At 37.5% G+C, this 13571-nt stretch overlaps 1 protein-coding gene across 1 annotated transcript; it reads right to left on the reverse strand.

Annotated features, from left to right (window-relative positions):
• Positions 1-939: 939 nt before the first annotated feature.
• LOC586725 (scavenger receptor cysteine-rich domain-containing group B protein) lies at positions 940-11128 on the reverse strand. Its single transcript, XM_786496.5, has 5 exons — positions 10723-11128; positions 4473-4811; positions 3616-3787; positions 2102-2256; positions 940-1445 (listed from the first exon to the last, which is right to left on the reverse strand). The coding sequence occupies exons 1-5, from the start codon at positions 10784-10786 to the stop codon at positions 1033-1035; spliced, it is 1143 nt and encodes a 380-aa protein (XP_791589.2). The 5' UTR covers positions 10787-11128; the 3' UTR covers positions 940-1032.
• Between the last annotated feature and the right edge of the window lie 2443 nt (positions 11129-13571).

Raw genomic sequence — 13571 nt, forward strand, 5'->3', positions numbered from 1 at the left:
TACACCATCAAACGGCAAAACACTGATCGATACAAGAGATTTGCCTATAAAAAGATTGAATCTAAATGCTATAAATTATCAAACAAAAGACATAACTGTATTTTCATAAGAACGGTTGTTTATTTATTTTAGGAAGTAGCTAATAGTGTTTTTTTTTGCAGAAAAATAAGTTTCAATGCTCTGTATCTTAATTAAAAACAAAAATAAAATACTCGTAATATTAACCTACCCTCTCTATGTCTACACAAAGTAAATGAGCATGAGAATCAATATTTACTGGTACTTATTTTGATTTTTCTTTGTTGTGATGACTCTTAGTGATTATATTACTAAATTATATTAAAAGTGTATTCTGCAAACATCTTTTCTTCCTGTTATTACGTTGGCTATGAGAGCAAAGCATTGCATGATATCAATGGCACTTTCCCATGAACGTATCTTTTAAAAAGGTTCTCATAATATATACTTCAGAAGTGTTTTGTCAATTGTAAGATAATGCACACTTTGCTACACGTCTGTTGCATATCTCTTAATTAAGTATTTTAGCTGTTCATTGATCATTCTTTTGGCCAGCCCCCCCCCCCCCCTTCTCTCTCTCTCTCTCTCTCTCGTATTTGATTTGATTTTTTTTTAAAGTTCTATCTTAATTTTAATTATGATGAAATGAAAAATAGTCAGTACAGACAAGGACATTTACTAACTTAGCTACTCGTACAATCAATTAAATGGTAATTATAGAATGTATAATGGCAATTATACACCTAACTAGACAGCCAGACAGAAATGTCCTTAACATTTGTCATTCATCAACAATTGTAAATATGCCCTCCATCATTGCCAGAAGAGTTTTAACAATTTCAATCCCTCGTTCTTTAGGCTCAGTCCTACTACACCCGACCCTATCCTATATATCCTCTCCCAATCCCCACCCCATCACCTCCCTATCCCCAACCCCCATCCCAACCCCCATCCCATCCCATCCGATCTCTTACCCCATCCTCACCCATCCCCGCCCTTCACAGATGTCTACCCTTAGGCCTCACTTCCAGTAGTATTCACTGCGGGCGGGTATGCGGCTACTGCACCACCAGGTAGCGGCGTGTTTCCGGTCGGTACTGGGGTGTATGCAGGAGGGGCGCCACCAATGCCGGTCACTGTCGGCGGGTACGCCTGGAAGGCCATTGCGGTCGGCGGGTAAGGCGCGGTCATTGGTGCAGTTGACGCTGCTTGTGGTGGGTACGAAGCGGTTGGTGGAGGGTACGCCGAACCGACCTGCACCGGGTAGGTCTGTACGGGGGTCGTTTCGTTGGAAGTCACAACAGCTGAGGATGCGTTGCGTTTTGACCGCGGCTTCGAGCATACTTTACCGATAATAACTGCGAATAACCCGACGAAAGTAAGGGAACCAATAACGATGAGGCTGATAGCCCACCCCTCCAGATTTGCTAATATTTAAAAGAAAGATAAAAGAAACTAATGACTAACCTGTAACAAGGAGGTTGCATGTATTAGACATGCATTAAAACAAGAATATATAATTCACTGTCACAATACATTTAGGAGTCTACCAATCTATTCATTTCATTTTGTTCATTTGCATAACTAAAAACACATAAATTTAAAGATTAAAAGCGCTGAATTGCCCAGAAGCAGGAACTTTATTTATTATTCGCTAATAGCACGGATTTTGACATAAATATGTTGCCGGTTTATGGTCACCTTCTGGTTTTACCAGGGACGAATTGTTGTGACCGTTTGAAGCACATTTAATGGTGGGTCCAGGGACACGGGTGGCACGTGCACTCCCCCCCCCCACCCCCTCCCCGGCAAAAGACAATTTAGCATATCTATTTAAGTACACATCGAGAATATAAAATATATTTTTTTTGAAATTGTATTATTTATTTCTCTTATTATTGCTTGCTAGAGAATGTAAGAGTACAATGACACCTAAAATATCAGAGGATTTCGAGACATATAACTCCCCCCCCCCCCCCACTCCCACTCCCCACCCCCCCCCCCCTTCCCTTCCCCTCCCTCCGCCAGAAAATCCTAGATCCCCGCAAGTATGAGATTTGAACTTGGAGTTAAGCCTACGTACAGTTATTAGAGCGTGCACATTTGATGCCAACATCCTCGTAGTGATCGCAGTCGTTGGTATCCCAATCCAACCTGTAGCATCCAAGGAGTGTCGCCTCATATCCGTAACAATGGACGTCATCAAGATGGATGGGATCTTGACCGGGTCCATATTGACTGACGGGAAAAGATAGATGGATAGAAAGATAGGCAAATTTATGTGCAGCAGTATTTTGCAGTTTCTGGAGTCGAACAAGTCATTGGATTCAATACTTTCCCGCACACATTGTGTGCACAATCTCCACTCCCTGGGGTCTGGGGAGCATTCCAGCAAGGCGTTACTTAACGCTCAAAAACTGTTTGACCAACAATGACGGTCGCATCCTATACCGGGTACCCATTTAACACCTGGGTGGAGAGTAGCAAGTGCAGGTAAATATCTTGCCAAAGGATATTTAGTGCCCTGTTGGGATTCGAACCCTCGACATTCGCATCTCCAGTCAAGCTCCTTAAACCACTCGACCACGACGCTCCTAATTAGCATGCTCTTTTTACACTAAAACGTTTGCCCCTTTAAACTACCACGACATATTTTATTCAACTTATCTAAGACGCATTTTTCCAACCTATCATCATTTAAACATCATGCTCGGGATCATGCTCTTTTGAATTTCGTAGAACGCCAAGATAATCAGTGGCTCTTTGTTCAGGAATATAAAGCTTTAGACAATGTAGGAGTTTTCAAACTCAAGGCAACCCCACATGTTTATTCCCAAATGTCTTTCATCTGAAAAGGACTGAGACATAATGACCATTATGACATGTTTTTATCAACTCTCATCTCTCACGAAACAATAGATTTCTCATAGCCTCCCTAATATACTCCAATAGCTCAAAGAGACTGAGAGCATTTTTCTCAAATTTCCCAGAAAATTCGCTCGCTAAACTCGCTTGCATTTATAGTTTATCTCATTAAGTAATATATCGAAGGCCATTATAAATTTATTCTTTCATTGCGAGATTATGTGTAAAACCCCATCAGGTTCAGTAATCATCAGGTTTAAAATCTTAAAGATAAAGGTGAGTTCTGTTAATGCGATTGCATTGTGAAAGAAGAGGTGTGGAATGGATCAGAAAAAGCTGATCATGTAGCATGTAAGTATTGGTGTGTACTGCAAGGTTCTGGAGTCATCAAAATCATAATAAATTTGGCCCAATCTTGGTAAAGTAACAAGCACTGTACACAGAAAGATGTATATGGGAGTACACATGGTGTCGGGGCTACCTTGATTTCCTTATCTTTCTTTGCTAAACTACTCAGCCAGTATACATTTTCTTCCAAAATTGTTTGGCACATGACATTTATTTGTAATCTTAAAAATTCAGTGTAAGTTCCAGAAAGTGCCCTTTTTCTGGTGCACCCCCACTTTGAAAGACGCTCCGCCGCCCATGGTTGTATAGATGATAGATGGATAGAAAGATGGATAGATAGATTGATTGAACCATCAGTAAACTGTGTGCAGTGGAAATACTTACCTGGTCTTAGTGTATGATACACCATTGTAGCCAAGTTGACGACATGCGACACGAGCCTCGTCGTAAGACCAGTAATCGTTACAGACTGTACCCCAGACACTGTTATGATAGATTTCCACACGACCTTCGTCCAGATCTTCACCGTCAACGAGACGGAGATCGCCCTCCCTCGCTGTGGTCATTATGATAAGAAGTCGTTATGATAATACAAACATAGTGATGGTTATTTTAATTTTAGATAATAGGCCTTACTTCATTTTTATGTCTCATTTGCATTAGTGTTGAAAAAAACTAGACCTCGCTTTTGTGTTTTGAGATTTTACACATTGCCACTTATTGGCACAAATTTGTTATGAGCTACTAATGAGATAATTCTCTTTAATTTTTTCTTTTGTTGTTACTATTTTTGTTTTACGGGGCAATAGCAGTTTGTTTGGAGGTACAGCCCATCCTTTACCCCCTTCCTCCTTTAAACAGAATCGTGCACACCTTGAGTATACCAAAGAATGAAACAAAAGGGGAAAATCGCCCCTCCCTTTTATGTGGTTTTCTTGCCGCCCCCTCAAGGTTTGCCTATATGAAAATTTAAACTTTTCTTTTTCTTTTGCTTGTTAGAGACTTTTGAGAATCGTGCTCCTTTCTTATTTTCTGCTTTTATTCTTTTTTCTTCTTTTTTTGGGGGGGGGGGGGTGTACTTTTTTCTAAAAATTATCATCCATCTCTTCTTTTTAATCTTCTTCCTCTTCTTATAATTATATTTTCTGTTTTCTTTTTCTTCTTCGTCCGTGTATGGGGAGTGGCCAAATTGTATAAATAAGTTTATTTTTCGTCTTAATCATTTTCTTCCCTTGTAGTACCTGAATAAATCGAGCATATGATTCCAACATCCTCATTATGACCGCAGTTATCGACGCCCCAACCGCGGTCCCAGCAGCTGGTCAGCGTCAATTCTTTACCCGTACAGTCCACGTTATCCAGCCAAATCACCGTGCTCGAATCCGCCGAGCCAAAATACGCCTTCTCCTTGACCGCCAGTGCGCTGGCGAAACCGAGTTGCCGGCAAGCAACGTCGGCGTCAGCTAGGTCGAAGTAGTCGTCGCATATCGTGCCCCACACGTAGTTGTGGTAGATCTCCAGGCGGCCTTCAATGTCGGAGGAGCCGCCGACCAGTCGGAGGTCGCCTTCTATTTGTGCCCCTGTGTTCGATATGGACGGGATGGATGCGGATAAGTATGTGTGTGGAGACAGAGAGAGAGAGAGAGAGAGAGGGGGGGAGAGAGAGAGAGAGAGAGAAGGTAAGACAGGTCGGGAGGATAGCAGGAGATGAGAGAAGAGGAAGAGAGGGAGAGAGAAAGAGAGAGAGAGAGAGAGAGAGAAGGTAAGACAGGTCGGGAGGATAGCAGGAGATGAGAGAAGAGGAAGAGAGGGAGAGAGAAAGAGAGAGAGAGAGAGAGAGAGAGAGAAGGTAAGACAGGTCGGGAGGATAGCAGGAGATGAGAGAAGAGGAAGAGAGGGAGGGAGAGGCAGAATGTGAATAAGAATAGGAGATCAACAAAGAATAGGTTGGAGATGGATGGAGAATGAAGAGAGGGGTAGAGGGCAAGAGAAGCGGATGGAGGAGAGAGAGGGTGTGGACAGTTTAGGGGAGCGATCGAGGCAAGGAGAGGAAGAAGAAGAGTTGAGAACGCGATAGTTTTTTTTACATGATATCTTTCACATTTAAAGCTGATTAAATCAATAATGTTGATGTCACGTACGGACCCTGCAGAGACAGGTTTCCATATTAATCTTTCTAGAGAGAGTTTGCAGAACAAGACTTATGCATGCATATCACCCCAATGCATATCACCCCCCCCCCCCCCCCATGTCCTACATGAAATTTCCAGATCGCTTTCAAATTTGCTAAATACTTAACAAACACAAATAATGACAATAAAATGCTTGTACAATCTTCTTAATAAGGGTGAACGTCAACAAAACAGTGCGACACGAATGCATTTACAACAACAGTACTATGCAGAATAATATCAATAATGTAAGCACTTGCTATTTACGTAGACATACTGTAAGTAATATTTTCTGTTCGTCATTCAAAGAAACTTACTATGGGGGTATATACAAGAAAGGGGCTGCCTAGATACATTTGCTCAACCCCTGTCTTGGGAGGATGGATGCCGCCTCTCGCCTTTATCAATCTCTTGATATGCCACTTAGGGTATGTACAGCTATAGTTTACAGGGTTAAAGATAATGCTTGTTCAAATCAATTATCGATACTTAACAGAATACATGCGATAACTCCCTGATTTGTACTTTGATCCAATCCTTGGCTAAAACATTTTTTGTACCAACAGACCAATATCCGCGAGTTTTTCGATTATAGCCGGTGCTCACTCATCAATAATAATAATAATAATAATAATAATAATAATAATAACAACTAGTATTTAGTACGCTCTCCATAATAAACTATTTCACAAATAATAATACATAACGTACAACCGAATTTCATCAAAAAAGGTACGTACACAATGTTTGAAAGGGATAGGGAAAAGAAAAGTGCTCAAGTTAACTATTTAGGGAAGAGGTATGTTTTCAAGAGTTTCTTAAATTTATTGGTATGTGGAATAATTTGCTGCTTTAATAAAAGAGGGATAATTGTTCCATTCTGTGGATGCAGTAACAGTGAATGATCGATCGCCAGCTTTGCTACGGGTCCTAGGAATGGTAAGCAGAAATGGGTCTTGAGAAGAGCGAAGATTAGGGCGAGATGGGTTACGAGATGTAAAGCAATCTTTGATATATTATGTTGGCGTCTGGCCATGGAAGGCTTTAGAACACTCAAACGTAAAATATTCTCAATACTTTTAGTTTTAGTGCCATCTGATTGAACAGACTCTCATCCATAATTCCATTAGAAATATCATGCAGATATCATGGAATCAAAATTGTACTTTTTCTATATACGCTCTATTATTTCCATTCACGTATTGTAATGCTCGCATGTAAAATTTGCCCTAATATGATTATAGTTTCAAGAATTCGCCATCGTGTTCTATATTACTATTTATCTATATGAACTTAGTAAAAGTAAGTAAGTTTCCAACATAACAATTTTGCTGACTATTTTTTTAAAATAAAAACGAAAATAATAATTCGAAGCTTCCGGTAGACATTAAGTAGATATTTCGCTGACTGAGATAATCTTATGAAAGGAGGAATATAGACCCGCGATAATTAGGGAATTTTGGAGTACACAAAATGTTATATTCGTTAATAATTAACTCGGTTTCATACAGCAGATTTGATGAGTGGTTACTTTGATACGACGGCCTTTATCGCTAAAATAGTATAAGGAATATATATATATATATATATATATATATATATATATATATATATATATGCGTCACTGATGACATAATGATTGACACTCTGATAACATGGTTAAATAGTTTTACATTCTTTTAAAGATTTGGCAAGAAATGAAATTCATGTCAAATACAACCATGTATCTAATTATGATTACACGGTGAAAACAATTATTTATCAGCATTTGTTATCGTTATAGATAATGGTAATAAAAGTAGTAGTAGTAGTATAGTTGTAGTAGTAGTAGTAGTATAGTAGTATATAAGTAGTATAGGGTAGTAGTAGTAGAATAGTAGTAGTAGTAGTAGTAGTAGTAGTAGTAGTAGTAGTAGTAGTAGTAGTATAGTAGTAGTAGTAGTATTAGTAGTAGTAGTAGTATAATAATATAGTATAGTATGATAATTAAGATATGTAATGGTAGTAATATTAGTAGTAGCAAAATAGTAGTATAGCAGTAGTAGTACAAACTGTACTAGATTGTAGTGGTAGTACTAGTTTAGAAGTAGGTAGATAGTATTGTAGTAATAATAGTAGTATAGTAGAAGTGGTGGTGGAAGTAGTAGTATAGTGTTGGTAGTAGTAGTAGTAGTAGTAGTAGTAGTATAGTAGTAGTAGTAGTAGTAGTAGTATAGTAGTAGTAGTAGTAGTAGTAGTATAGTAGTAGTAGTAGTAGTAGTAATAGTAGTAGTAGTATAGTCAGGATGAGTATAGTAGTAGTAGTAGTAGTAGTAGTAATAGTAGTCGTCGTATTGTAGCAGTACTCGTAGTGGTAAAGTAGTAGTAGGTATGTTCTGATAAAAAAAAAAGACAAGGCGAAAGGCACAATGAATCCCTCTCCCCCCCCCCCCCATTTTTTTTTTTTTTTTTTTTTTTTTTTTTTTTTTTTTAAATAAATAAATAAAAAACGATTAGAATGATGATCATCCTCTATGGATTTTTAAGAGTAATCTGACGGATACGATCATACCTATGTTTTAATAATCTTCCAATATTTATACATTCATTTTCTGGGAGAAGGTTGTGGTTGGTCGGAAATCTGTTAGGAAAGGCGGATATACATTGGCCCCTTCTCTTTTTTGTATTACGTTGGTGCTCAGAAAGCTTGACCTGATATAAAGCTGAAGCTGAAACTTGAGATGAAGCTGAAGCACAAGCTATATAAGTTTTGTTGTCTGTTTTAGCGACAAAATGCATTTGCATGCAGAAGCGTTACAAGTATACATGTTTTGATCAACAGCCGAAAGCACGACAGCAAGCGTATCTCATCCTTATATCGTCATATTCCTCACCAGAACCGCACACCACACCAATATCGTCCTCATGGGTGCAGCCATCATCATATACCCCCCATCCAGGAGATTGGCATTCGGCTAGGGTCGATTCGAGGCCGGAGCAGTGTACCTCATCCAAAAAGATGAGCTGGGCATCGCGACCGGGTCCGAAATGTCTCGTGACTTCAAGGTGGGCACGCCCGAGTTGCTGACATACGACCGTAGCCTCTGACTTGCCCCATTTATTTTTAGCGCATACCGTGCCCCAGCGATTATCGTGGTAGATTTCGAGTCGCCCCTCGTAGCGATCAACATTGTTTGAGCCCTCAACGAGACGGACATCGCCGTCCATCCAAATGTAATCTGTGTAATACCGAGGCATTTTTTTACTTTCTCGTCTATCATATTCATTCGGATATACTTCAATTCAATTTTAAAATTTGAATTTTCTATATGTATGGTGGTAATTGATTTTTATTTATAAATACGCATGATGACAGGTAAATTGCCCAATATAAGGGAACGAAAGAAGCCATAATAACCAAACGAAATCAATATCATGTATGATTATCATTTTGTCATCAGCGAAATGTACCCATATTTTGTATCCTATTTCTGTTCTTTGTAAACTCTGTCTGAGTCTTTACCTGTATCCATGTTGAACGTACATCGGACAAATAAATATATTGAATTGAATTTTACTGTTAATTATTTTATTTTCTCAGTTTATCTTAAAATTTTTCCATTGGTGGAGGTCCCATAATATAATATTTCATTCACTTGAATTTGAATCTATGGGTTGATGGTTCGAATCCCAACCTGACATTGACGTAGTTGGTAAATCACATTTGCCACTATCTCCACCCAAGTTTTAAATGCATTATTATTCCTTCAAAACACAATCCATCCTCCAAACAAAACATGGAGAATTCACTTTTGACAATGGCAATGCATTTTGCAACTTTTCACCTTTTTTTTCACAATAACAAGAGATAGTTATTGTATCTACGCCAAAACATGAATTGCATAAGTCTTGTTGAGGGGTTTATATACTCTGTTCCTATCACCTCAACATCGGGGTGAATAGGAACACTCGTTATTATGTAATTATGTAACAGATCAAGTCTAATTTTGATGGAATTTCTTTCTACGTGGAAGTGGACATGAGTGCATACAAAATGTACATGAGCAAAAACATTTACCACTGGCCATGTGATTAAGAAAGTTAAGGGAAAATATATCAAAACTGTTCTTCATCTTTTTACGGTAAATTATTTTGTCTTTACAATACCAAACTTTCATTTGTTCATTTATTTTCATCTTCATATAAAAACAATAGATCATTACAATATTATACATACATAAATTAAAAAAATACATGTTAACAGTATCAAAAGAGACCAAATTTACCAGTTGAAAATGAGAACAGGGGAACTAAAATAAGGCCAAAATGTCAAATAATTTCCCTAAAAGTATAATATTATCATTTGGTGTTTTTTCAACTTATTCAGTTACTAACTTGTAAACAAATTAAAAACAAATAGTGTGTAATAAATAAGCCAGTGGAACAGCGTAGTGTAAAATATAATTATGTTTTAAGTCAGTATTTGGACAAATAATAAATTTTCAGATATTTTTTAAATAAAATTTGAACAAACTCCATTCTAACTACTATGACAATGATGATGATGATGATGATGAAGATGGTGATGACGATCATCATGTTAATAATGATGTCAATTATAACGATAACAATGATAACAATAATAATAGTAGTAGTAATAATAATGATAATAATAACGATAATAGTAACAATAATGATAACAATTATAATAATAATAACATTGAAAATAATAATAAATAAAAAAATAACAATACAAGTAATAAAAACAATGATAATGATAGTGACAGTAATAATAATAATAATAATAACGATAATATTGATAATGACATCAATAATAATAATAATAATAATAATAGTAACAATACAAATAGTAGTAGTAGCAGTAGCAGTAGTAAATTAGTAATAGTACTAGTAGTAGTCGCAATAATAATTATAATGATAATGCACATTTATTTTGTAACGCGCCTAATACTGTGATTTAGGCGCCATGGTGCTGTTGTCGTTGCCAAGCAATTAGGCAAAGCATATTTTCCCTAATATATCTTAATTCGTCATGCTAAGTTATTCTCTTGTATATATATATATATATATATATATATATATGCTTCCATTTTCCTTTTATTTATCTGGAAATATATTCACATTTGATAATATTCTAAGCATGGTGCATGTATTTCAGATTTTATGTTGAGTTAGTTTCAATCACAAACTTTCTGACGATGAGAGCATTTATTGTGCTATGTACGTTATTATAGATGTAACTTGTGGATACTATCGATACATCTTACGAATCTCAGACCTTTTCTTTAATTCGTTGCAGTTCCTACTAATCTATACTTACCAACTTGGGCGATGGCTGGTGCAAAAATCATCAAGAAAGTCCATAACATCCTGAGCCTCGTCATGATGTTTTTTCTCGTGTTTAGGTACTCTCTGAATCCTTCTAATTGTACTGAGTTCCCCCCAGAATAAGATTTTCCAAATCTGTTCCGCGTTCGGGCTTGTACGTGCAATATCAGACCAGTTTAGAGCAGTATCCACAACAAAGGAACTGTTTTTCGGTTATGATGTCTTGGATCCTCAATTAAACGAACCAGTTTGTTAGTAGAGCTTCTTTCTTATACCGTGTGCCTCAGAGTTCCCATTGAATACCTTTTACTGCAATTGTTAAAAAATAATATTGTTGTATTTCTCCAAAACGGTATGTTGGAATGGTCCTTTCTTTATGAGATGACTCAAGATGTGTATAATTATTATACACTCTTAATGGTGTAAGCTTGCTTGTATCTTAATCATTAATAAGTTAAATCATCAACGGATGACGTTAAGGTTTTGTTTGCATTAGTGGACCTTTGGACTGGGCAGGTTCGACTAATCATTGATATGTCGTGGACTTCATCAAACCGAATTATTAAAGACCGTCATGAGAGAACAAGAGAGAGGGAGAGAGAGAAAAAAGAGAGGGAGGGAGAGAGGGAGAGAGAGAGACAGAGAGAGAGAGAGAGAGAGAAAGAGAGAGAAGAGAGAGAGAAAGAGAGAGAAGAGAGAGAGAGGGTGTGTGTGTGGGGGGGGGGGGGGGGGGGGGAACGCATGGTACGGTGGGACACCACTCGGACCGCAGTATAGGCCTAAACACGGTGTCAAAGACGATGGCACTTGTGATTATGAGGCAACAGCCCATGAGACAAATCACCCACAAGAACGACATTCTTATATCTTCCCTTATTTATATCTCTGTTTTATCGGTATCGTGGGCTGTCGGTCTACTGGGATGACCCGATTTTGAACTAGACGCAGTGTTCTGGTTCTATTTACTGGGTTTAAATTCGTCTGTTTTTAGTGTCTTTGTGTTCCATTGTACTTTTCGACTAATTCCTCTTCTTTCCCCTGTTTTTCTCTGCACATTTTTCTTCCTACTTCTTCTTTTTATGAATTCTTCTTACCTTCTTTCCAAATTTTAACCAGGGGCTACTCAGTCTGTACTCACTCGCCTATACATGGCTTCTTTTTCCGATATAATGAAGCGATTAGAAGAAGAAGTTGAGGGTCGTAGTGGATGCTGTTTGAGTCACTTTTCAATATTACCGCCATGGATCCCATTAATTGGGTGATAAAAACTGACTTGTGTAGCGCATTTACATTTCATGCATCATTAACACCACCATAACAAAACTTTTTTCTTCAAAAGAGATTTGACCAAAATAAGAATAAATTCAACAAAACAATTTCCGTATAGCCAGAGTTTGATTTTTTTTTTTTTTTTTTTTTTTTTGGGGGGGGGGCACATACATGTAATTGATCGACGTCCTGGGGAGGGGTCTAAACAAGTTCAACCGATCTTTGAAAAAAAATAGGGGGCACGGGGGGCACGTGCCCCCCCCCCCCCCCCCATTTTTTTTTTCTTCCAAGATCTACGGGCCTGCCTAGGACTTTTTTAGCACAATGGCAGCACATTAATGGCGTAAGGCCGATTCTTGAATAGGATGGCATAGAAAGGGATAAACACTAGGTCGCATTTAATACCTGTCATAACTCTAATCATTATATTGGAGAAGTGTTATGACAATGTGACAATTCGTCGCTGTTTTCACGAAGTGACGGTAGTGAAAAAAAATTGCATTCACTTTGCGTTACGATTTTCCTCACTACCGTCACTTCGTGAAAACAAGGACGAATTAATGAAAAATATTTAAGTGGAGTGTTAAGCATGTAATACGACTGGTCAGGGTGCACCCATCCCACATAATGCTGAGAAGAGATAGTTATAAAGCTGTGATAATACACATACTTTAGTAGCACCCTTCTCGAGTATGCCTCATGATATATATATATTGGGTTTAATATTCATGAAAACCATGCCTCAAATGAATATCTGCTGGTAAACACATTTCTTAATATGATTGTATAAGCCAGGCGCGTACGCAGTGGGGGGGGGGGGGGGGGGGGTTTAACCCCCCTCATTTTTTTTTAAATTGTCGTGGCTGAGTCGTTGCGAGAAAAAAAAATCGGCGCGATTTTCAAATTTTAAAACACCCCCCTTGAAAAAAATCCTGCGTACGCCACTGGTATAACCCATTATGGATAAGATATCCAAAGTCGCATCACTACTTGTACATAAATTATATCTGATATACATGAAGTGGACACAATCAAACTTGGAATATCCATACTATTAAAAGATAATTTTAAAAGGTAAACTAAGTATTTTTTTTTTAATGGCAAGTTAATGTAAAGGTAAACCTGATATTAATGAACTGATGGATAAAAAACTTGTCCTATCAAATCGAATCAAGTAAAATAATTATGCAAAGTAACGTGGACTTGATAAACAGGGTCGATATAAGCCCATTAAAGATAAGAATGAGAGGGAAATATGCGTTGCAATGGCAATGAGATTAAATATTTCTTTCCCACATTCTCCAGCCACAAATGCAATTTCCTACACTAACCAAATTCCTAATTTCAACCTTGAACCAAACAATTACTGACCTATATTTAACTCTAAAACTTACCCTAAAACATTTATTGTGTAGTTGTAATTGTGGATGTAGATTGTAAGATGCTCTAGTAGAATGCATAGTTTCAGTATTTAAAAATCGGAAATCTTCTTCCTTCATTTTTCCATTTTCTCGCAGATTATTGCTATTATTTGTTTTATTGTTTTATTTATTTATTTATTAACAGGGTAGC

The sequence above is a fragment of the Strongylocentrotus purpuratus genome, unplaced genomic scaffold (genome assembly GCF_000002235.5).
Source record: "Strongylocentrotus purpuratus isolate Spur 01 unplaced genomic scaffold, Spur_5.0 spur5_scaffold_8, whole genome shotgun sequence".
NCBI classification, from domain to species: domain Eukaryota; kingdom Metazoa; phylum Echinodermata; class Echinoidea; order Camarodonta; family Strongylocentrotidae; genus Strongylocentrotus; species Strongylocentrotus purpuratus.

Coding starts and splice junctions, on each gene's coding strand:
- LOC586725 (XM_786496.5), bottom strand. CDS start 10,786: ATGACGAGGCTCAGGATGTTATGGACTTTCTTGATGATTTTTGCACCA. Junction 4,812..10,722: donor ACCAGCCATCGCCCAAGTTG/GTAAGTATAGAT, acceptor TATCGAACACAG/GGGCACAAATAGAAGGCGAC. Junction 3,788..4,472: donor CATATGCTCGATTTATTCAG/GTACTACAAGGG, acceptor TAATGACCACAG/CGAGGGAGGGCGATCTCCGT.